At 43.7% G+C, this 25075-nt stretch overlaps 1 protein-coding gene and 1 non-coding gene across 4 annotated transcripts in view; both read right to left on the reverse strand.

Annotated features, from left to right (window-relative positions):
- Positions 1-25075, reverse strand: part of SNX9 (sorting nexin 9) — a 68949-nt gene that overhangs the window by 2533 nt on the left and 41341 nt on the right. For all 3 annotated transcript variants that reach the window (XM_059699953.1, XM_059699954.1, XM_059699952.1), the window contains 12 exons: positions 23855-24005; positions 21228-21312; positions 19046-19171; positions 18822-18939; positions 13579-13709; positions 10606-10709; positions 8364-8467; positions 6351-6428; positions 5741-5817; positions 4554-4643; positions 2696-2810; positions 1022-1113 (listed from right to left, as the gene is read on the reverse strand). In XM_059699953.1, the coding sequence (XP_059555936.1) occupies positions 1022-1113; positions 2696-2810; positions 4554-4643; positions 5741-5817; positions 6351-6428; positions 8364-8467; positions 10606-10709; positions 13579-13709; positions 18822-18939; positions 19046-19171; positions 21228-21312; positions 23855-24005 (1271 nt within the window). The remainder of the gene's footprint in view (positions 1-1021; positions 1114-2695; positions 2811-4553; positions 4644-5740; positions 5818-6350; positions 6429-8363; positions 8468-10605; positions 10710-13578; positions 13710-18821; positions 18940-19045; positions 19172-21227; positions 21313-23854; positions 24006-25075) is intronic.
- Positions 9243-9345, reverse strand: LOC132237769 (U6 spliceosomal RNA). The gene has a single exon (XR_009453608.1). It is a non-coding gene; the product is annotated as a U6 spliceosomal RNA (small nuclear RNA).

The following is a 25075-nucleotide window of genomic DNA, read 5'->3' on the forward strand; positions in this document are numbered from 1 at the left end:
ATTTAGCAAATTAACATCAGAATTTCAAGAATTGTCCTTCAATTACTCTCTCACACAGAACACAAGTGCCTGCTATTCTAACACAGGGTGCAAGGCCACCATCCAATGGCACCGATGAATAAAGTGCACAGTACACGGCACAGGAGCGCACCCTAGGGGAGAGCACTGCTTCGGAATCCTTTCTGTACACTTGTCTCCAAAACCAACTGTTCCAACCCACAGGCACAGCTTGCATCAGGCACATCAACCCAGCTCCTTTCGAGAACCATGGCGGGGCCAGACTTTTTGGCAGTGTCCAGTCCAAAGACGACACATGCAGGGATTGAGTCTGGGGCCTGCCTACTAAAGCCCTAGACAACCATGAGATGATACCATGGAAAGGTGGAGGACCTAGTCAGAACAGGGCGGCCAGCACACGGACAATTATAAAGTGACAGCGCTTGTCTTCAGATGGCTGACTTCTCATTTCCATGCTGGAGCCTGGCTTTCTGGACTCTCTGGTAAACAATGAAGTCACGCAGTGGTACAAAACTTCACGTTCTCATTGTTTTCTGAATGACATATTGAAGGCCTCGCTCTCTCTTTAATTTCCTCTCTGCAGTCCCTTGGTGCACTGAGACCTCAGTCACAAACAGAGGCCGCCTGTGGTGCCCTGAGTGGTGCCAGGCTCCCTCCCGGCTGAGCCCACTGGGCGCAGGGTGACCTCATCCATTCAGCAGTGTTCCCTGCGCACAGAGAGGCAGTGAGGGAGGGAAGGAGCCACACAATAAGGTCTTCTCGGGGCCTCACCACTGGCACCCGATCCCCCTTCTTCAAAAGAAAATCTTTATTTTAACCCAGTGTTATTAAAAACGGAAAGGCAGAGGTAATTAAAAGATTAAAATAAACCCTAAGATATATTTAGCCTCTTTGGGTTTAACACTTAGGATTAAAAAATTCAAGCAGATTAACTTGATATGGTCACAGTGAGTGACCAGGAACCCTCCCCTCGGCACAGACAGCGGGCGGCAGGGTGACTCACCGTTTCATAGAACTGTACCTGCTGCTCCAGGTACAGGCGGATGACGCTGTTGTAGTCATAGATCCGGTTACTGTGGAAGTGATTCATCTCCGCTACAACCAAAACCAGCACACGAGTCAGTTCCCCGACTCCACGACGACCCCGACTTCTCTGCTCCCGGCGGCTCCTCACCAGCCAGGTTCACCTGGTTGGTCTCAGCGCAGAGCCAGCTCTTGACAACTCATTTTATAGAGAGACTAGAAAAGCCACTGAACAGTGAGTGGCAAACACCACTTTCGAGTAGATGTATGACTTTTGTTAATTTGTATATTAAATACTATGAAACCCAATACCGATAATCACCCAAATACAGACTGTTCTAGGCCAGCGAGGGAGGAAACAGACCTGGTCAAATTCTCTGCAGATGACTGCAGTTCCCAAGTTCATGTGTGTTTACGGGGGACCTAGCCAGGCACCCGGTGGGCTGGCGTACCCACTCACAGAGGAATCCCTTCTCACAATGTGTCTCTCGGCGCCAGCCCCTCCCACCACGGCCGCAAGGCCTTCCCCAGCACAGCGGCTGCGTGCCTTTCCCCTTCCTCTCAGCCTCGAAAGCCAACTGCCGGCATCAACTCCTACACAAAGCTAGCTGTTCTGAGTTCTGTATTATCTGAAGCTCTTCGTTTACCTATCTGGATAAGCTCGGAGACAAGTTCAATACCAAATTCCCTATTTCAAGCCCTTCAACACCCATGTCTGCTCGTTCTGGAAATCTCTCCTACACCTCCCATCTCCGCTCTAGCTGTCCTCGTTCTGGAAATCTCTCCTACACCTCCTCTCCACGAACTCCCTAGCCCTGAGGTGCTCCTTGGAGGGCCAGCAGGCTGTTCTCCGCCCCAGCACATCCTCCTCAGGTCCTCCAGCCTCACCGCACAAGCAGTGGTCTCTGGGCTGGGCTGTCGAACCAACACTGCCCCTCCGATGTATCCCATGGAACTAGCAAACCCTTCTCCCTTGGCATTTTTTCTCTCAAAACCTTTTAATGACTTTTTAATGCCCACATCAAGTCTAGACTCTTCTGCCTGGCTTTCAAGGCCCTCCATAATCACCGACGCTTCTTCCCAATAACCGACAAGTATGTTTTATTCCCAAAGGCCAAGGGCATCGTTCTGCACTATTTTGTACGCTTCGTTCATACCTACAGCATCCTTCTCTTCTCCTTTGCCCATGAATATCCGATCTGCCCACCAAAACAGGCAAACCCAATCCCTGCTCCTAGGAGAACACTCAACTATGTAAAAATCAATGAACTATTCCTTTTACTAAGAGTCAAACTGTGCCTAGCTGCTACCGCCAAACGCCTTTACACACCATGGTCCTCAGCCATGGAGGCGACAGGCTGCTAATAGCTGAACTGGACAGAGCATTAGGAAGGTGCTGATATGAAGGTTGGAAAAGGTACCTTCAATGTCTCTGAAATAATAAAAACATGCAAGTTTAATCAAACCGTCACTCATAGTCATGTCAGGTAAACGTCCGTTTTCATCAACACTGGGATCCTGCGAACAAGTGGCTTACGAGGATGTTCCAAATCAGCTCTGACTGAACTGTGGTTCACACCTGGATTTCTCTCCAGCAAGGAAAACAGCAACTCTGCTGGGAAAACCAGGCCCACCGCCAGCACAGACCCCTCACCTTGTAGCGCGTAAGACATGGTGCCGACGCGCTTCACCATGTTCTGTTTGTCCTGTGGGGTGATTTTGCTCGTGGCAACCAGTTTATCACTTTCTTTCACTTTTTCTATTGCTGCCTGTGAAATATAGAAATTAAATGGCATCAGTAAAACAAGGTGAAAGGTCCAGTCCTCAGTTGAAAATATAACAAAGCAACCACCGCTTTTATAACTGACTTGCTGCTGAACAGGACAAAGTCCCTACAAGATAACAGGAAAGCATCCAAACACAACTTCCTTGAAGTCACTTGGATGCAAACGGTAACTATCCTGAGACGTGTAACTAAGCTATGATTTAGTTTGATGCTACTAAAAGCAGGAAACCCGACGGCACTCCATTTCTGGAGTCTGTGGGCACCGCCAGGGTCAGAGCAGTTCCCAGCAGGACGCAGCGTCCCCACAGGCGCTCGGGGGGACGGTCCTGTGTGCACTCGCACAGCGCTCTCTGCGCTCAGGGGGAGGCCTGACGGGCCGGTGCTTAAGGGAGCAGGCTGGAGGCTTGAGCTTTGCTGTGATTTCCAAAAGATGCACCGAGTCAATTTTAAATTAATATTTAGATGGAAGTAGCTGTAGAAGCTCCTGAACACCTCACAGTGCTCATTCCTTAGAGCCGCCCGGAAAGAACACCTCCACACTCACAGATAAATTCGGCTCCATGCCTAGAACTCTCACTCTGTGGGATACAGTCCTCCAACCAGTTAACTGATCTGAGTTTTTTAACTGAGATTTTAATTTTACTTTTTTTCAGTTTTATTGGGATGTAATGACATGTAGCATTGCATTAACTTAAGGTGTGCAACATAATGACCTGTTACATGTGTCTATTGTGAAGTGGTCACCACAGTAAGTCTAGTAAACATCCATCTTCCTCACAGAGTTACAAATATTTTTCCTTATGATGAGAATATTTAGGATCTACTCTCCCAGCAATTCTGCTTCTGTTACATATTTGAAGGAAACAAAATCACATCTCAAAGAGACAGAACACTCCCAGGTCACTGCGGCACGATTGAAAATAGCCAAGATACAGAAACAACCTAAGTGTCCATCAACGAATGAATGGATCAGGAAAATGTTGAGATTTATATTAAGTTATCTAAGTTGCACAAAACTTCTTATTTACGTATGCGATCTTTTCATACTTTAATTATACTAGCAAAGCCAAATGCTAAAATGTGCTCCGACCAGGCCTTCGTAGAGAGTTGCCTAGTAAATCCCAGCACAGCACTGTGTCCTGGAGTCCCCCAGTTGTAAGATACCCAAAGTCTGAGGTAATACACAGATTTTGAAACAGAGACAAAAATTAACCAGAAACAAAATTTGAGTATACCCTAAGTCAATTTTTAAATTTAGTTTAAAAATACCTTTTTGACGGGAATTACATAGTTTCCTTTTTGTTAATATGTATGAACATATAATGCCAACACTCGCCATTTGAATTTTAACTAGAAAACCTGTGGTTATTTCATTTGCCAGGGCAGGACCTTTGAGGACTTGCCCAAGCAGCTGACAAGGTCTCATTGGTAAGAGAAGGATCATTCCTATTACCGTCTTGAATTTCAAACATCATGATACTAACTACATGCATAAAGGTATACTTTTCATATTTTTAGTTCCTTCAAAACAATGTTTTCTTAGTAACAAAAGAAACAAAAAACTATTCTTATATTCAAACATGTGATGGGACCTTGCTAGTTAATCGCCCCAAGGACTTCCAGGGGCCCCAGAAAGCTTCCCGACTCAGGGGGGTGAGAGGTGGGCCCGTCCTGCAGCTCGCGATTTACCCACACCGTCCGCTGTGAACTTCTACAACCCAGTCACCTTGTGAGCGCCGATAATGTCCGGGAAGCAGCCGAGGAAACCTTTATATTCATGATTACATTCCATCAGGAAATGGAGGTCTTTCTTTGGCTATAACAAGACACAAGTTGGTTGTTACTGGCAGAGGAATCCAGACAGCCAAGGAAAAGAAACGCCTATCTGAGGACTATATTAGCCAAATCCTCCAGGTTCTACATCAAGCTATTGAGTGTTAAGCATTCGGCTTAGTTTTCCTACAAGAAAATAATTCCCAGAGTCTGATACTCTCTGCCACAGGCTGTAAAGGAAATTCTAACACATCAGGTAATGTTTTAGTGGGTCTGAGGCGGCCCCAAATACAACACCGTGAGGAAAAGAATGTTAGGACTAAATGTTTACATACAAGGAAATAAGATGTTATCGTTTAATGTCCAAATTTTAGCAGAAAAGGTAAAAATACTATGAGAAAGTCTAGTAATCATTGTAAGTGGCAACTTCAACATTTTCTATTTTTCTGAATTACAATTTTTAATAGCTATGTCATGCACAGTTCTAAAAATTAATCTTTTTTACAAGTAGCAGAGAGTAATTAATGACATGAGTGTGTGTCCATAGGCACATGTGTACATACACGTTTTAAAAAGTTATCTGAAAAAAAAATTTTTTTTAATTCAGGGATTTGAAACAACTTAGATGACTATGTCCTTGGAGGAAGCGATGTCAGTTATCTGTGAGAAGTGGGACGGGCTACTAGAGACTCCAGCCCACACCCTCTCGGTGCCAAGGACGGGCTCTGTGCCGGAAGTGGAGCAGGAGCCTGCGCCTTATCAGCTGCTGCTCATGCGAGTGAGCTACTTCCAAGGTTGGTGCCTCCGTCGCCACTTTCCAGATGGGGACACTGAGGCAAGTAAGAGTCCAAAGGGGACTTGAGCAGTGCTCCTTCCTGTACGCACTGATCCCTGGCAGCTAACGACAGATCCGAGCCCTCGCCCCTAGACGGTATACTTTTAGATTTCTTGATGACAACGTTATCCATCACTTTAGCTAAATCTAAGAAGCGCTATTACCAAATACAATTTAAAAAGATACATAGGAGTAGGAAAGAAGAGGATAACCAATTGAGCATTTGTCTTAAAACTGATTTTAAATTAAGTATGTAGATAAGATGGCATAAGATATTAAATGGAATTGTGTGGTTATGTTAATACCTGCTCTGCCACGAGACTGGCAATTTCTTCGTAAGTCTTTCCTGCTTCTGTTATTGCATCATTGAGATCTGTTTCACCTGAAAGTCATCAAGTTACCAGTGGTTGTAAGTTACGTCTTTCCATTCATTTTATTTAAACATTTTATGACAGAAAATTTCGGACTTTTTAAAACTGGAATGAATCCCTGTTTACCCATCACCTAGCTTCCCAATGAACAGTTCATGGGCAATATTTTTTCACCTATCCCATCCATTCCCACCTCCCCTTTCACTGGCCACATAACATTTCATCCATAAATATTACTTAGAAGATAAAGACTCTTTAAAAAATAAGAACAATAGTGTATTACAGTGAGGACAATTGTCCCTGAGATGAATTATCAGTCAGTGCGCAGCTTTCTGGCAAAGAAGCTGCAAGAAAATACACTTAACAACCCTCCACTCTTCTCGAAAGTCGCAAGGTGCGGTTGCACAAGTCCTGAGTGGAGCACCAGCCAATCTCAGTCGGTGCCAAGGTGCTACTGCAGCGCTCCTATTTGTCTGCAGGAGCCTGAAGCGGGCGGCAGTCTGGATAAGACACTAACGCTCAGAGGTAAGTAAGTAAGCCCTACCTTGGTAAGCACTGGAACTGAACACTGTTGCTAAGCTCTGCAGGGCCTTGCCTATCTTCTGATATTCCTTGGGTAGTGCTGAAAGAGAAAAAGAAATACATGGTCAACTAGTCCTCCCCACAAACTGAAGTGAGACTCAACTCTTTTCTAAAAGTGATTACTTTTATAATAGTAGAAATTTGAAGCGATTCAAAAGAATCTATATGCTCTAATAAAATGATTGGTTTTTAAATATTTTTTCCATCAAATTCTTTCAATTTATAATTAATCACTTAATGACTGGTGCATGCTATTATTAACAACCAGCACCACTGCCCATTCTCAGTCACTGAATGACATCTGAGTGGACGGGCGGCTGTTAGAGAGGATGATTCTAGTGTGCGCAGTGCTATCTATCACACAGGCCAGCCGCTCCATCACAGCGACCCCTCCCTCCACCAGATGCAGATACCCCTTCACTTCATGGGGCAGGAAGATAAGGGTCAGATAAGGAAACTGACATGCTTAGGGTCACACGGCTAATAAAACTGTGGCTGTGGCACTTCTGATTCCAACTACATGGCTTTCCCCACTCTGCTATGTACATATGAATAATTATTTGCAAAACAAAACTCAAAGCAACAAGGTGTGGAGAAAAAGGTAGTGGGACTTCCCAGGACCAGGCAGGAGGGATCTGTTTTCTCATCCGTTGATATGAACTCGGTGGTTGGACAGCGAGTCCTCCAGGCATTGGGGCCACAGCTTCTGCTGCGACTCCGCCCCTGTGCGCTGTGACAGGCAGGAGGCCCGACCACGCGTAAGTAAATGGGCGGCTTGCTCCTGCTGCACTTCATCACAAAGATGGGCGGCCAGATGGGCCCGCAGGTCGCGCTTGCCCATCCCTGATGTAAGGCTTCACTTTCAAGTCTGGGTCACAGACCTCAGAACTGCTCCTCACTTGCTTTGTTATTTTAATATTTCACCCTCAAGTCACTCCACGTTCAGTTTCTTGTTCATTAAACTTGTTATTGAACTTCAAATAGATGCTTTTCCATTATTTAGAAGAAAAATTCCACCTTTAAAAAAATCTTCCAATAACAGATAATTTAACCTCTTTCCTATGCTGAGTACCAAGGTATTGATATAATGTGAAAGTGGGTATGTATTACTTTTATTTTTAAAAAATAGCTGGGGATGACCAGGATTCTTGTAGGTTTCAGTGACAGCCTAGCAGGACCTGTTCTCCCGAAGTTAACACAGGTGAGCCCTAACTGCAGCTCAGAAACCCCATTTCTCTGGGACTCAGAAGGCTGTGCTGGCAACAGGGCAGAATGGATGTAAGGGGAGAAGACGCCTCACCCTCTGGGGCAGTCGGACCCCCTGTGTGGGCACTACACGGCCGTGGGCGCGGCCTCCGGGCCTCCGGGCCTCCGGGCCTGAGGGAGGAAGGGCGGGGGCTGAGGCAGGACCCACAGAGGACTCCTGTGTCTAGGCCGGGCTGCCTGACACCAGAGCTCGTGGTTCTGGGAACAGCACACGTGGCTCAGCAGGACGACAGTCTGCACACACAGGGAGTGCGGGGACAGGAAGTCCTGGGGGACACGGAAACAGAGGCAGGAAGCACACGGGGCGTGCCACTGGCCCCTCGCAGTGCTCCTAGTCTGACCTGCCTTATATTTCCTACCAGTCACATTGGCTTTTCCTAAAAAGCCGGGTGTTAGTCAAATCAACACCTCGCCAATGGAGGAAGATTGAAAGCTAAACGAATGAGCTACAAGCATTCTCCAAACATGCAGAAGGATACGTTTGTCAGAGATTACAAAACCCCAGTCACTGGAAACATTTCAGCAAACGTGGTGTTTTTAAGAGTTCTTGAACGGGCTTTGTAGAGCCAACTGCCTGCTGTTGACTTGGGCTGAGAAGTGAGGTTCACCGAAGAGCTCCTTCTGCCCAAAGGGTGAGGCCCAGGGTGGCCAAGGCCGCAGAGCGGGCACGCACCGCCCTGCGAACCCACAGCGCCGGAGGGGCACTCACGTCCGGTGCATCGCTTCCAGTGCTCCTGCCCCACGGTCAGCAGCTCCTTCACGCCGTCGTCCATGGCCTTGGTGAATTTCCCAACAGCTTCGCACTTCTGTTCTCTGTGGGGCAAAAACACAAGAAGGTGCCTCCTGGGCTCAGCCGCCGAATGTCCCGGGTCAGAAACATCACGGTGGCCAGGACTCACACCGAATGCCCCACAGGCACCGTGTCCTGGCATCAGAGCCACTACCCTTAAGCACATTAGTCTTACAAACAGGCTTGATTCAGGCTTGTAAAGAACTACTTCGAAATGTGCCATTTCTACTTTACTCTGCTTCCTTCTTCCCTCAATTCCTTGTGAATGTCAAGTAAAACTGTTCTGAAGTGAATAAAATCCTCATTTCTTGAATATCTTACTTAGGAAAATCCAATCATGGGCAGTGCCTTGGGACCTACAGAATAACAGGGGCTGCTAATGGCAGGTGTTCATTCTCCCAACAGTGAGTCACAGCAAACAACCTGCACGCACGACCACCTGCGCAGCGACTGGCACCAGGTGAGCCGCGAGAATGTTTAAAACATGCGGCACCTGACGGCTTCGTCAGGGGCACTGACCTCTTTCCCGTAGATTGCCAAATTAAAAAATGACAACAGCCAACACAATAGCCACTTGGTGTGAATGAATCAAAATTATAGCTATTTTTTATTTTTGTCAGCTTGACAAAAAATATAACATGTTTTTTGGTGTGCCTCAGGTTTTAGTAATTAGTTTATGTGCATGAGATGAAAAATATGGAAAATCACTGCTCTAAGGTGATACTGAACATATCAGTTCTTTACGGATGTAAAAAGTATTTACCAACCTGAAAAAATCATCACAGGATAGTTTTTTTTTAAATTACGGAACGCTTCACGAATTTGCGTGTCATCTTTGTGCAGGGGCCATGCTAATCCCTGTCTTGTTCCAGTTTAGTGTATGTGCTGCCAGAGCGAGCATACAAGACACTCTTAAATGTAAAAAAGATGATAAAAGGGAATGCATGTTGTGAGGTCATTTTTGTTTAAACAATTTTTCCTTTAGATACCTATGTACCAAGGAGGGTTTAGGAAACTATAGATCCTAAACATGTTTAGGCCAACATATTAACACTGATTTTTCTCTCTGGGTAGTTGGAAGATTGTGTGTGGTGTGTTTTTTTTTTCCTTGTCTATGTTTTCGGTAACACATATGCAATAATTTTATAAAAGGTTTCTTAAAATAAAAATAAATCTTAAGACCTTTTATTAGTTCTTATATAGAAAAGGAACTACTGCAAATTCTCAACCAAGCCCACATTAAAGAAAAGATGACACGATGAAGCACAGGTAAAGCCGGCCAGAGAGTGCTTCCTTCGAGGCACGGCTCAGAGACTCGGCTGTGGCCTGTGCGTGTGTGAGCCGGCTGTGTGGCCTGTGCGGGTGTGAGCCGGCTGTGTGGCCTGTGCGGGTGTGAGCTGGCTGTGTGGCCTGTGCGGGTGTGAGCCGGCTGTGTGGCCTGTGCGTGTGTGAGCCGGCTGTGTGGCCTGTGCGGGTGTGAGCCGGCTGTGTGGCCTGTGCGGGTGTGAGCCGGCTGTGTGGCCTGTGCGGGTGTGAGCCGGCTGTGTGGCCTGTGCGTGTGTGAGGCGGCTGTGTGGCCTGTGCGTGTGTGAGGCGGCTGTGTGGCCTGTGCGGGTGTGAGCCGGCTGTGTGGCCTGTGCGTGTGTGAGCCGGCTGTGTGGCCTGTGCGTGTGTGAGCCGGCTGTGTGGCCTGTGCGGGTGTGAGCCGGCTGTGTGGCCTGTGCGTGTGTGAGCCGGCTGTGTGGCCTGTGCGGGTGTGAGCCGGCTGTGTGGCCTGTGCGGGTGTGAGCCGGCTGTGTGGCCTGTGCGTGTGTGAGCCGGCTGTGTGGCCTGTGCGTGTGTGAGCCGGCTGTGTGGCCTGTGCGTGTGTGAGCCGGCTGTGTGGCCTGTGCAGGTGTGAGCCGCTGTGCCACTCTGCCTCCTCGTGCTTCACCAGGAGTAACGACCAACCACTGTGTGCGCTGAGGTCACTGACTGCGGGGGAGACAGGAGCGGACCTCCATGTGGTGCTCTGCTGGGAGATGTGCTTTCCTGACTACAAGCCCCACTCATTTCCGACACTCGAGTCTGACCGAGTCCCGCTTGGGGCTGTCCTGCCAGACCCGTGAGCAGAGGAGGCAGACACAGTGGAGAAGAAGGCAAGTCTGGCAGTGTCTCTCACATTTCTATGAGGTCCAAGTCAGGGGCCTCGGGTTCCATGGTGGAAAATATCATAACTCCCACCAGCTCATCTTTCTCCGCCTTCCTCTTCCCAGTTTTCCATTCCTGTAAATGGGAGGGGCATGAGTTAAACTGGGCTTTCAAAATCCCCTGGTAGAATTGGCTCACTGATCACCTCCACCTCTCTAATTCTCAGGAAGCAGCTCCCCGCCATCTCCCTCTGCACCGTGGGCCACGGCCTGCACATCTCAAATGCCATCTCATGTGGACAGTGCCCTCCCCAGCATGGCCTCTGAGCGCCCAAGCCCTTCCTGAGGGAGGTGACTCAGCCACCGCTCCTCTCCCAACCGTTACCAACCCAAACACAGGGAGCAGAAACACAACCTATGAATTCTGACAAAGTGCCTTACATTTTTAGGCTGTTTAGTTCTAAAAAAGGTTAACGCTTTTCTAAAATATAAGATAGGAACCAGTATTATGGGCTAGTTTTAAAAACATATTATTGCAATATATATATAACATATATACACATACATACAGAAAAGTGCCCCATGCATGTAATTCTCACAAAGTAAATTCCTGTGTAACTACCACCAAGACCAAGAACGGGGGGAAAGCTAGCATTCCAGAGGCCTTCTCATGTCCCTTCCCCACCCATCGCCACCCTTCTCTTCCCCACAAGTTAACCATTACCCTCTCTCTTTTATGGTTGTCATTTCATCACTTTTCTTTCGAGTTTTGCCACCTAGGCATGAGTCCCTAAACTATAGTTTTCCTAGTTTTTTTAACTAGCAAAGAACTCTACATTTTTTGTGTATCTGGCTTCTTCGGCTCAACCTGTGTATAAGAGCTGTATTCACACTGTTGTTATAGCCATACAATATTCCTTATATGAACACTCCCCCATTTATTTATCCATCCTATGACTGGTAGTCACCCTTGCCCCTGCCCAGTTATGAATGAAGTTGCTGTGTGTGTGTGTGTGTGTGTGTGTGTGTGTGTGAGTGTGTGTGTGTATACATATATATACATATATATACATGTATATATTCATACACACACACGAATCTCTGTGAGGTATAGGAGTGGAAAATTGTTCCGCTTTAGATAATATGAAACTGTTTACCAATCCTCATACCCACCAGCAGTGTGTGAGCCCAGTAGCTGCTCATCTCACTTTTCAGACTTTCTAACTTTAGCCTTTCTGGTGAGTATGTAGTGGTATTCACTGTGGTTTAATTTGCATTTCCTTGATTACTAATGAGATTAAGTACTGTTCTAAACATCTGTTTAGGATTCAGATACTTTCTTTTGGGAAGTCTTTAATCAAATCTACAATTTTTCTGCTGGGTTAATTACCTTATCTTTTTGTTTGGGTTTTCATATATTTTAAAATCCAGCCCTTGGTTGATCATATTTGTTCATGTCTTAGTTTGTTTTTCACTTTTAATGGCTTCTGATGATAACAGAAGTTTTTAGTTTTAATGCAATCTAAATTTCTAAAAATCCAAATTTCTTCCTGTATGGTTAGCTGTTTTTGTCTTATTTCAGAAACCCTCCCTTCTCTGGGGGAATGAAGCCATTCTCCCATGTCACCTTCTAGAAGCTTTATTGGTTGCCTTTCACATTTAGACCTCAGAATGATCTGGAATTGATTTAAAACTTTATACAATGGAAACTTCCAAACATATACAAAGGTAGCGAGAAAGAACAATAAGCCCCTACAAGACTCAGCCCTCAACAATTATTAAAAATTTACCAATTTTGTTTTATCTAGTCTACTCTACCAGTTTTCTTGCTTACTTAAATGGAAATCTCAGATATAAGGCCATATTTTAAAAACATAACCACCATGCTGTCAACCCTAACAAGATCAACAGTACATTATTATGAGGTGGGAACCATGTTTCATTTTCCCCAGTGGTGCCATCTAAGGCAGTGTTCGCCAACCTTTCGGACCGCACGGACCACCAGTGGTCTGCGGACCAGCGGATGGTGACCGCTGATCTAATGGACTCAGCACCATTTATTGAAAGTACTGTCCTTCCCCCACTGAATCAGCATCCTCTGCGTCAGATATTAAGTGTCCATTCTGTTCTATTCTGCTGGTCTGTTGTCTTTCTTTAGGCCACTTCCTTGCTTCTGAAATTCTTTTCACTTTACAGTGAGTCTTGATATCCAATCAAGTCCTCCTCCCACTTCATTCTTTTTCAAGAATATCTTGGCTATTCTTAGTGCTTTGATTTTCTACATATGACATCTTTGCTGTTCTTCAATCCATGAAAGATAATGTTGGAAAATTTATTTAAGTCTTTTTCTTTTTCTCAACAGTGTTCCATAGTTTATGTTGACCTTTTGTAAATTCTTTGTATTTACTCCTAGAAATTAGATACTTTTCATGCTGTTGAAATTATAGTTTTTTACTTTCATTTTGTTTATTGCCAATACTATGTACAAATAATGCAATGTCTTACTTATATCCAGCTACCTTACTACTTATTTCTAGTAATTTTTCTGTAGATTCATTGGAATTTTCTGTAACCATCCATCTACATAAGTTATTGACTACAAAAATCAGTTTTTAGTGATTGTCTCTCGCTTCCTTTCTAATATCAATTTTTTAAAAATTGACCTGACCATAAAAAAAAAAAAAAAGATCATTCTCTGTTTCCCTCACTTCATGCTGTTAATACCCTGCATAGTGTGGGGTCTAGCTTACTTATTTTTAGCATTTAGGAACCACTCCTCACCCTCGCCCGTCCTTTGCCCCATCTACTCCGGGCCAATCTGCTCTCCACATATGGAAAACCATCCCGGCAGTTCTTTCAGACTTTGTGACTAATTTCCTATCGCTTGAGTTTAGGTTTCTATCCCTACTGTCTTTGTAGAGAAAATCAGAAATAACCATCCAACTGGCATAATTTTAACTCCTTTCAGACATAAAATTGATGTGAATATGACAGTTATCAAATACCTTTTCATCCCGGAAATTTAGAAACTGCTGGAAAACCTCGCTTTCTGAAATTACCGGATGCCGACACATCCTGGTCATCCATGCCTGAAGTCTCTCCATGCGCATTTTGATAAATTCTTCTTCAAAGCGACCTGCAAGGAATGCGCCCAGACGATGTACCACTTTGTCGAAAAGCTGTTTGTTCAGCTAATGGCTACTTGGTGGAAAGTTATGAGTAGAAGGTAAACCATGGTGATTTCTCACTAACCTAAAAACGGGCAACAGCCCTAGCACATACCTCAGATGCAGGCTTGATCCCTGGCCCTGGTTGGGGCTTGTGTGGGAGGCAACCGATTGATGTGTCTTTTTCACATCAATGTTTCTCTCTCTTTCCTTTCCTTTCACTTGCTCTAAAAAATCAGTGGAAAAATATCTTCAGGTGAGGATTCACAAAAAATAATATAAAGAAAAATAAAAACAGGTAACATATTGAATGCCCCAAGTCCCACAGGAATGATACAACAGACTTTTTAGTTTATAGGAATGAAATTGCAATGTAACAAGTCAACAAACCTTTTAATTGTGACAAGAATATTATAACCTCAAAGTGCTATTTTCCTTAAGGCTCCCTCAAGTATTTTAAAAATTTAAAGTAAATCTTATTTCAATATGAAAAACCTCTTTCTTATAAAGTAATATGTGGCCACATTAAGTCCTATTGACAAGAAAGAGGTAATACTGTTGAATTTAATAAGTAATTCTTACAAAAGTATATGAAATTTCTGTATTTATAAAAATGTGAACAAATGCAGTATAATCTTAGATATACAAAGTTAAGTTTAGTACTTATGCAAAGTAACTCAGGACTGTAGCTCCCGCCCCCATATTATTTTTTAAGTTATTTAAACTGAAAATAGAAAAAGCAATTTTTCCATGAATGCAATAATGAAAGCTGCCATTTTTATAAGCCTACCAAACAAAACCACTATCAGTTAAAAGCCTTTGGCAATGGAAATTCCAGCTACAGTCAAGCAAGGCAATCAGCTAACCCAGTCCCCCCAAATAACTATAAACCCAGACAAGCAAAACAATCAGCGCTCGGGAAATCCACCGAAGGCCAACAGCCATCTGAGAAATGCCTGTTTGCAAAACTGCCGCACTTCAGGCAAAAACAGTAGAAATCTGTGGCATCTGGCTTGTGGCTGCTCCTGTCGCCCCTGCTGCCCCCACCCTCCCATCTCTACTTGGCCGACATGGGCTTCTGCCAGGATGGAGCAGGGTCTGGAGCGTGGGAGATGCCCATGCTCAGTGGTGGGGCAGTGACAATCCAGAGGCTGGTGAACAGGGAGGCCAACCGCTCCACTAGCCAAGGTTACGAGGTCGAGCCAAGACTTTGCAGGCGAGGCTGAGTGCAGAAACAGGGGAGACCTGCGGGGGCCAGGCCAGGCATGCACTCCCAGCCAACCTGAGGCTACACACTCGGGAAGGCGTCACAAAAGGGGCCCTCCAAAAAGGAAAAACCAGGGCTGACTTGAAAAGAACCTGAGCTTTGAATTTGCTCCCCTCCTCACTCACAGGTCCCTGGGCAGAGGGCAGGTGCTCAATGGCCTGAGACAGGCTCACCACCAAACACACAGACACAGGTGAACCCTAGGAAGCCATACTTTAAAAATAAAATAAAATAAAACCAAGCTGCAGGAGAGACAGATTTCAGAGATTTAGCCTAGGCAAGTTCCTTGTAAATCAATCAATCAAACAAACAAACAAACCAAAGCAGAAACAACAACTTTCAGAGAGAAAAATCATAATCTAGAATTGTTAAAATATATTCCCCAAAATTTCAGTTTTCAACAAAAAATTGAGAGATTTCAAAGAAACAGCAAGGCATGAGCCATATGAGGAAAAAAGTAGTCAAGAGAAAATGTCTCTAAGTGTTCCCAGATGTTGATTTCACAACAAAACCAAAACATAGAAGCTTCTATAAATATGTTCAAAGAACTAAAGGAAGCCATGTTAAAAAAATTAAGGAAAAGTATGACAAGGAATCAACAAATAGAGATTCTTAAGACAGAAATTATAATAAAGAATAAAAAATTTTGAAGTTGAAAATACAATAACTGAAATTAAAAATTCATTGTAAGGTTTTAACAGTAGATTCAAGATGGCAAAAAAAGAGTGAATCTGAATATAAATAAACGTAAGTTATTTAATCTGAAGAACAGAGAGAAATACAACTAATGTAAAATGAACAGAGCCTCAGAAAACATCAAGCAGACCAACATTCTCATGATGGGAGAACCAAAGGAGAAGAGAAAGAAGAAAAAAATATCTGAAGAAATAATGTGGGAAAATTCCCCAAATTTGATGGAAAACTTCAATTTACACTTCCAAGAAGCCCAACAAACCCCATGTAGGACAAATATAAAGAATCCACACCAAGATATAGCAGACTCAAACTGCTGAAAGACAAAAGAAAAATTTGAAAGCAGCAAGTGAAAAGCAATTCATCATCTATGGTGGGTGTACGTGTGTGTGTGTGTGTGTGTGTGTGTGTGTGTGTGTGTGTGTGTCATGGTGTGGAGAGCACCTGTACATGAAAGCACTTCAGATTCTGCACTTGCTAGGAGTAGAGATTCAGTACCACATAAGCTTAGGCTGTGCAGAAACAGCCTCATCTGTCGGATATAAGGGGGGACAGAAAAAGACCCGATAAATCAGCATAGACCTCAGTTATACCGACTTCCCCAGGATGACCAAGTGAATTACACCAAGAGTTCACAGCCTACGCACTGATTGATTCTTATTCTTCCGGGAAATTTCTGACATAGCTGGTTTATTTCCAAATAATTTCAGGTGTTATTTTGTGCTTGGTAAGATTTTTATAGCAGGTTTCAGAGAATTAAAAAAAAAGGGGGGAGTGGGGGATTCCCCTTTCCCATTTTTAATAACCTTACTTAGGTTTTCACTAAGCATGTGAACATACCAGTTTTGCACCCAGGAGTAAAGCCAGATTCATTCAATATTATTTCACAAAACCCCAAATCTATGAACAAATGAAAAATGGTAGCTGCAGGTTTTTCAGGGACAGCTCAGCAAGTCCACAGAAATGCGGTGACATCACATGCTGGCATTCCTATTGTCCTCCAGACTGAAGTGAAAGGGGAGTTTGTTGACACAGTAATGATCTTGTGGCATCGGGGCAGGAGGCGAGCAAGAGGAGGGAGAGAGACAGTGGCTTCTGTGCTGTGCAATTTCCTCGGCACGTCTCCCAGGCAGCGAACCAAAACTCAGCTCCCTGCACATGACGGCGTTGCTTTCTGCTTTTCTATGACATCCCCCTGGCTTCGGGCCTGAACTTTTCTTTAAAAAAACCCCATACAAACCTTAATATGGAAACAGAACCATGACTCCACGATGCTTTAAAATAGCAGAGTTATCTGATTTAGACTAAGCAATGTATTAAAACCTAAGTGATCTGAAAATTCCTAGCCCTAAAATAACTCAGTCCACTTATTTCACATACTGGGCCAGTCAAGTTGATAAAGGAGAGTAAACATTCAGGAAACAAACCGAAATTGGAAAATATGGAGAAAGGCAGACTGAAGTTTTCATGGAAAGAAATCTAAAATTTTAAAAAGCTGTGATTTAAAGCAATAGGATAACAAAAGGAGGACTAGTGAACTGTGAACTGGGCACAGAACTAGGGGTACAGCGACCCCTGAGTGGAAGGAGGCAGCAATGCACACCAGCCTGCTACCTGACACGGCGTCCAGTGGACTGTGCCCGCCCCACAAGGGGCTGCTCGGGGTCACTGGATGATGAGCCGGTTTGTGGGCCTGGCAATGCAGCCCCAGCCCCACTCCCCATTCTGCTGTGACAATTTGAAATTTTTGAAAATTAAAAAAAAAAGAAAATCAAAATCCAAACAACTTTTTAAAAACATGTTTCCATCTCCTCAAAAAACTTCAGAGAAACAGAAAACAAAGTACAAGGTAACATTTTAAGGAGAACAAACTTCTTATCCTAAGGTTCCTAACTCTAAGATTAGTTGGTCCACATCTCATGTTAAACAGCGAGCTTTGGGATGATTCCGATTCCAATGCTGGGCAGGGCGTGCTCAGCGTTTCTGGGACAGCACCGTGACGGGTCTGGGCACAGAGGCCGGCACGAAGGGAGACACTGCACTCCAGCACTGCAGTGTCCTGAGCCGCTCTGCCATTGGCTGGGTAGGAGTCTCAGCTCCTCTCTAAACCATTTCTCTCAACTCCACGGGGTGAGGATTGAACCGTCTGGTCTTCTCTGACACCCGGGAGAGGACCTTCCTTTGCAGACCCCACGTTCTGCTCTCTGGGTTGAGGTTAGCCTGCTGCCGCCTTCCCTTCTCTCAGAGGCTCTCTACCTCGGACCTTTAGGCCATGCTCTCGTCTCTGATCCTTTCCTTTCTATATTTACTAGTTCCATTTATTGGAAAAATTCCTACTTACATACTAAAACTCTTTCCAATCCTTAGTAAAGCTCAGCTTCTTTACAAACTTTTATTCTAAGAAAAACATAACGAGTCCTGAGTACTAATTTTTCAGGTTTTATACTAGGAGATAAAAAAATCAATGACAGTTTCAAAACAGACACAGAAATCCTTTCTGACGGCACGTTATTAGGGGCTCTGGGAGCACGCAGATTCCTGACCAGATTACTTGGGGCAGGGCAAGTGGGGAAAATGACACCTTAAATAAGTAAGAAAAAGCTGAGGGCTTCTCAGCGATAAATAAGAACATTTCACTATAAACAGTCACCTCAATAACTGGGCAGCTCCCTACCTCACAGCGGGAAGCTCTGTGGCTTCTAGCGCTGATGTCCACACACCTGGACTGCAGGAAGTGCTCACACCATGGGGTCAGAGATTTGCATTTCCACTTCAGGCTATTGGCTCATTTTTCAGGTATCATTTTAACATTCATGTACTTATTTTATAAGAAAGGGTGTAGCAATACAGACACAACAACTTTGCCAGAATTCAGGATATGTCTACAAGAACTTTGATAGAAAATTTTATGAGCCTTTCTTGTTAGGTGCTTAGGTAACTTCCAAATACATGCGCAGTATGTACAGTGTATGCAGCTACTGTTTCCAAACTCCTACAACTGGCTCCTCTAGAGGATGGAAAATGCCATTACTGATTTATATCAGAAATTCTAAAAATGGGAAACTCTAAAAACTGGAGTCTTTTTACTTGTCATCCTGAGTTCAGCGTCACACACACTCACCTGTGACTTGCTTGTCTGGAAGAGAAGGGATTGGAATGGCTGATCCAAACTTAACCAGGAGACGTTCATATAACCAGTCAAAGTGCTTATACCTGTGGTTTACAGATCGATTAGTATTCTACAAAATAAGGGAAAGAGGAGAAAAGTTACCATGCCAATTACAGAAAATGAAGAAAAAAGCCAATTCTAACTGGTGACAAGCTTTTGATAACTCGGATACTTACAGTGGGCGTTAGCTGATATTCAATGTAGCTCTTCAGCCCATACATTTTGGAGCCTTTCCTGGGATCTGCTACCACACAGTCAAAGGTAGAGGTAGGATAAACCCACATCGGGCCATAATCTCCAACCTACACAACGTTTCAGGGAGAGTTAACTTCATTACAAGGAAAACTCGAAAATAAAATTGATATAAGTCATCAAAGGTTCTCTTTAGGGCTGGAAGTCCTTTGGAGGGTGGCTCCTGCCCTTGTTTGAAGGTTACATAAACGTTCTCTGTTCCTGTTGAGGCTCTATTTGAAGAACACGCTCGCCAGCAAATGCTTCTGTTCCTTCTCCGGGCACTCCAGGCCACGCGGGAGAGACGCCTGTGTCCCCACCTCTGGAACACTCGGTGGAACACAATTTTTCTCTCTCTGGTCCAGCTGTCTTAGTTATATATATAAAGGGCTAGTTTTAAAAAAGTTATCATCTCTCATGGGTTGATAGTTTGTGAAATAAAAATTATAGCCTTGTATGTCTGAAAAATGTCAAATTGCCATCAGACTTTCTCATTTTCTGTATACCCTGTCCTATTTCTTTTTAAGGGTGGAAGGAAGAAAAAGTGGGGTGGGGGATGCAAGTTGAGAGGCTATTAGGTCAGGATGATGACTGGGGTCCAGAGAATTTTAATAAGGGACTAGAGAGAAGATCTCTGACAACAAGTCACTCTGACTCCCCAAGTGGGAGTCCTGGTCCAGAAAACCCCTAGAGCTGCAGAGCAGGGATCTATCTCTAAGAGGAGCCTCTGGGGAACTTGCCACAATCACAGCACCGAGAGCAATTCTGATCGACCACTGCTCACTACACATGGGTCCCGTTGTATCAGTGGGGATGCTTACTGTGCCTTAAAAGAAAAAACCAGGTCTCTACTTTCTCTCGGTTTCCTGAAGACAAATGGCTTTCCTGGGCTTCCTTTCCACACAAGAAGCCCACACAGGCAGCGTGCCTGCAGGGCACAGGCCAGTTCTACCTAAGACTTTGGTACCTATGCTGGGGTCCTTCAGCTCTACTCCACCACCGCCACTCTTGTGACAAAGTCCCCTTTGCGAATCCAAGGGCAGGGGCACGGGCTCTTAACTGTGTGGAGTTTTAAATTTAATGAAAAAACAAAACAAAAACAATGATACATGTTCAGTATTTACAAAAGGGCTGAAGAAAAAAAAGAAAAATAATTTTTAATCTAATGACGACATTAAGAATATCTGTCTTAGAATAGCTCAGAAGATAATTACCCCAAATTTGCTTTGAGGGAAGGAGGGAAAAAGAGGTCTTGGTCACATCCCTTCTCTCTGGAGTTTCTAGGTTTCAAAGATGTAAGAACAAGTAATAAAATAAGTCCAGCGTCATTCTTGCAATTTTATCAAGTTTCCTAGGAGATTATAGAATAAGGCCAGATGTTTCCTCCTCCCTGTTTGAGTGTAACGGTGATTACACTCAAGGTTTCCCATCTCGTAGTTACAGGGGTAAGTCAACAGGGTCAGAAGGTAGCCACAGTTCTCTTTTCCAGAATTTTATCTGGGAATATCAGCTATATAATGCTTTGACAGAAAAATCTATCAGCAATCAACATTTGGGTGAAACTAAAGAGCCAGTGCATGTGATGTAATAATCAAGTTATTATAAGACAGATATTCTTAATGGTGTCATTACTCCCAGCTTTTATTTGCCAGCTCCTTATTATGACCTGAGAGCAGGTTTACTGGAAGAAAGACTAATTATATCAACTTAGTGAAAAAGACGCTTTATTCTGATAACATGCATGGACTTTCCCAGGCAGAAACCTAAATATTTGAATTGGGTTTATTAGCCAAATAGGTAGGGCTGGTAGAAAAACAGCATGCAAAAGATACTTCAAGACACCATACCGACAAAGAATTATTAAAAATACATATACTAAAGGGTGTTGTTGGTGTAATTACTAAATCTGAAAGGTAAATGTAAAAAATATCTAAACAATATAATGACAGGCATTAATTTATGCTAATTATCTTTAGTACTTTAAAAATACTAGCACATACTATCAGTTATTTACAGCATTAAATGTGTTTAGAAACTTTCCAAATAACTAATAATCCTCTTAGCTTTAAGGCATATAAGAGAGCTTAATCAGAAACACAGCAAACAAACAAAAATGAACAAACTTACAATGATAGGAATTTTCTCTTTGGGTTTTGCTAGTTGCTTAGTCAACAAATACTGTTCCATCCCAGGTTTTGCAAATCCCGGAAATCTAATCATGAAGACAAATGTTCGTGAGTCTTATGACTTTCTTAAAAGAATTATACGGCTCTCATCCACATTTACTTAATACAACAACTTTAACCTTGTCTGTCTCACAGATGTACTAGGACTAGGAAACTATGGTAAATGAAACCTAAATTAATCAGATTGTGTGACGGCCAATTAGTCATTTAATTAAGCTTTATCTGGTAAGAGAACAGTTTGACTCTAGAAGGTGTGATATTTATGGCACTCCATTTGCCTAACTGGACCTGAAACACTCTATCACCCCACAAAGTGAAGGGCACACCAGAAAAATGTCCCCCATGTCACAGGAGGAGATGCTACCGAGCATACCAACGGGGTAATGGCCACACACAGCATTTCTAGATCCAAATTAAAGCTGCCTTTCCACAGACTCCCTCCTCAGGGAAGCCACAATTATCCCAAAGAAGCTGCCACCGTCCATAAGCACTTGTGCTATTTTCTTTTGGAATAGACAAAAGAACCAGTTTTTGCAACATCAAAGAAAACCAGTCTTCTCAATAGAGACCTAAACATAATAAAATTGGTTACTTCCAGAAATCAAATCTAAATCCAAAGCAAATTTCTAAAATTGGAGAATAGCTGGAATACATGCAGAACCATCCAAAGTGCTACTTCTAAAAAAGACAAGATTAGTTTGGGTTTTAGAAATTTTTGCCGATGCAAATTAGAACTGCTTTAATTGGGTTTCAAAATGGAATGAAATTTTAGAGCAGGAAATTCTTAAAGTCAACCCCTTCACTTTAGAGATTAGGTGACTGAGGCTCAACCAGACCTTCTAACTTCTCTAATATCATAGAGGATATCAGAGAGCCAGCGGGAGCCGTGGAAAGAAAGCACAGGGCAGCAGTGCCACGGGCCGGGGCACCAGCCACAACCTCACTTTCTAACCACAAAACCCTGGCAGAAAACTTGGCTAGTCCTGTGACGCAGTCTCTACTTCCTCATTTTCAAACTGGGACAAAGAGATACATTCTACTGAAATGGATTTTAAATACACTCTGTGTTCAGGTTTAAAGGACAGCGGCGAGTAATACAATCTCTACTGACCATACTGAAAACTTCAAATCTGACTCTAAGAAACAGGATACCATCAATAACAAATGACTAATTTTATTATAGACGGAGAGGTAGGAAACGTGGGTAGCTAAAAGATGACATTTAATCGCTGATGCTCATTAAATATACTAAGGGGACTTGCAGGGCTTATTAAACGTATGCATATGTGTGTAGATCTAGAACTGGAGCCTGATAACTAGATACAGATATCAAACATTATGTTGACAATATTTTTCCAGACACAGGTTAATGTTCCTTGGTATCTGCTTGGAATCATGGACTTGGAACACCGAGAAACAGTATCAGTAATTTTAGAAAATACAACTATTTTAAACGTAACTGCTGTAAGAAAGAGCACTGGAAGATTCGTATGGAAGTCATAAATTATATCTCCTTCAAGCTACATGGCGTGAACTACAGACTATCCAGAACTCTCTACCAACCAATGCTACAGTGCTCATCCATATTTACCACATGCTTTCCTGTTAAACAGTGCATCTACAAGTACTGCTCAAAACTTTTTTTTAATCTAAGAGAAATCTAGGTGAAAACAATATTAATCACCTTAAGCATTGTATTTTAGAGCATGTACTTAGGAGACTGAGGGACTGGATTGGAATCCTGTGTAAGTCTGGGCAGTTACTTAACCTCTCTGGGCTTCAGTTTTCCTCACAGAACAGAGATTACATGTACCACAAGGGATATGAGGGTCTCATGAGAATGTATACAAACTGCTTGCACAATGCCTGGCAATTCGGTAAGCGATCAATGATCAATAAATAATAAAACATTTTAAAGAGAGTTAGTTTTGGTTTTCCTGTGACATCAGTAAGGAAATCTTAATACATCCTGGAGTTGAAGGTAAAAACAGTGTTTGCAGATCATTAAATAGGACAAATATTTTCATTAAAATGAAAAAATCCTATATAATAAAAGGCTAATATGTTAAGTGTCGGCCTTCCATTCAACCAATCAAAGCATAATATGCTAATGATAAGCTAAGGCCACTCAACTGCTCCCTATGACGTGCACTGACCACCAGGGGGCAGACAGCTGATCGGTCAACCAGTTACTATGACGTGCACTGACCACCAGGGGGCAGATGCTCTGACCAATAGATTAGCTTGCTGTTGGGGTCTGGCCTATTGGGACTGACCAGACATGCCCTGGACCCCTCCTGCAGTCCCTCCCAGCCCCAATTGTGCACCGCTGGGGTCCCTCGGCCTGGCCTGCGCCCTCTCGCAATCCAGGCTAAGGTCCCCCCCTCTCCTCCCCCAGTGCATGAATTTCGTGCACTGGGCCTCTAGTATTAAAACAAGCTACCAAGCTAAGATCCAAATAAAAGTGAGCAAATTACAAAACTTTGTAAATCACTGAGAAAAGGCCTCTTTGTATCTTGTGTCTATTCCTACACAGAGTGCCTGTGCCTTGACTCCCTTTAAACCTACTTGTTAAGTGGCAGCTTCATGGACGAGGAGCCAGGACGACTGTTTCCGCGCTGACCACCTCCTGCTTCAGCCGCCTCTGAATCCTTGAAGTAGGGAGATGTTGACTTGGGGTCGTCCCAGTCTTCATCCCAGTCATCATCGTCACCAGTTGCTAGGGGTGGGCACCAAAGATGGTCAGTGAAGAAAAACAAAATAAAAAGGGAATGATTTAATTTTAGGATAAAAACTACCAACTGGGTTGACCAATTAAAAAAAAGGAGAAAAGGGTGTACTATAGGAATATGAAGTAGACATGAAGAATATAGGCTCCGTAGTCAGTCATAAGGCTTGAAGTGGAGTCTGCCTTTTAGCTTCAAGAGGATTGTCACATTAAAATGAAGTTACTATAAAAATGCTACATGGTACACAAGGAAAGGTCTTCTAGAGGCCCATACGTTGATAAATCTAGCGTTATAAACTCGCAAATAAGCAGATCAAACACCCTTAAAGTCAAGAAGATTGGGGAGGTCTGGCCAGTGTGGCTCAGTGGTTGAGTGTTGACTTATGAACAGGGAGGTCATGGTTTGATTCCCAGTCAGGGCACATACCTGGGTTGTGGGCTTGGTCCCCAGCAGGGGGCATGCAGCTGATCAATGATTCTCTCATCATTGATGTTTCTATATCTCTCTCCCTCTCCCTCTCTGAAATCTATCTATCTATGTACCTATCTATTTATCTATCTACGACTGAGGAGGACAAAAGGTATAATAAAGCTCTTAAAAGAAATTATCGCTAGTAACAATACAGGTGAGAGAATTGTGATGAAGGGAGAAAGATGGAAAGAAACAGGGTGGGGATGGAGGAGAAAGGAGAGAGAAAAACGAGAGACAGGAAGTACAACCAGCACTAGCAGCCTAACACAGCAGTAGTCTGTGTGCCAGGTAAGGTGCTGCCATGCCAGCTCTCCTGCTCCCTTCCTCACCACGGTGTGCCTGTCTCCCACCTCAGGGGCCTGACGTGTCCTTTTGCTATTAGGCAGGAAATGGCCCTGGCATCTCTGCCTTAAGAGTGCCACAACGAAGAGGCAAATGCCAAAACAGAGAAGAAAAGAACAGAAAGTATTGGAAGGATCTGGGCCAAGTTTCCTGGGGCCATGCCACGTTACTAAGAACTGCACGTCAGCAGTCTGGTCTCAACATTTCTACTCAGCCCAAGACTCCCAGTCCTGCCAATAGCCGGGTC

This window comes from Myotis daubentonii, chromosome 6, assembly GCF_963259705.1.
Source record: "Myotis daubentonii chromosome 6, mMyoDau2.1, whole genome shotgun sequence".
Classification (NCBI taxonomy): domain Eukaryota; kingdom Metazoa; phylum Chordata; class Mammalia; order Chiroptera; family Vespertilionidae; genus Myotis; species Myotis daubentonii.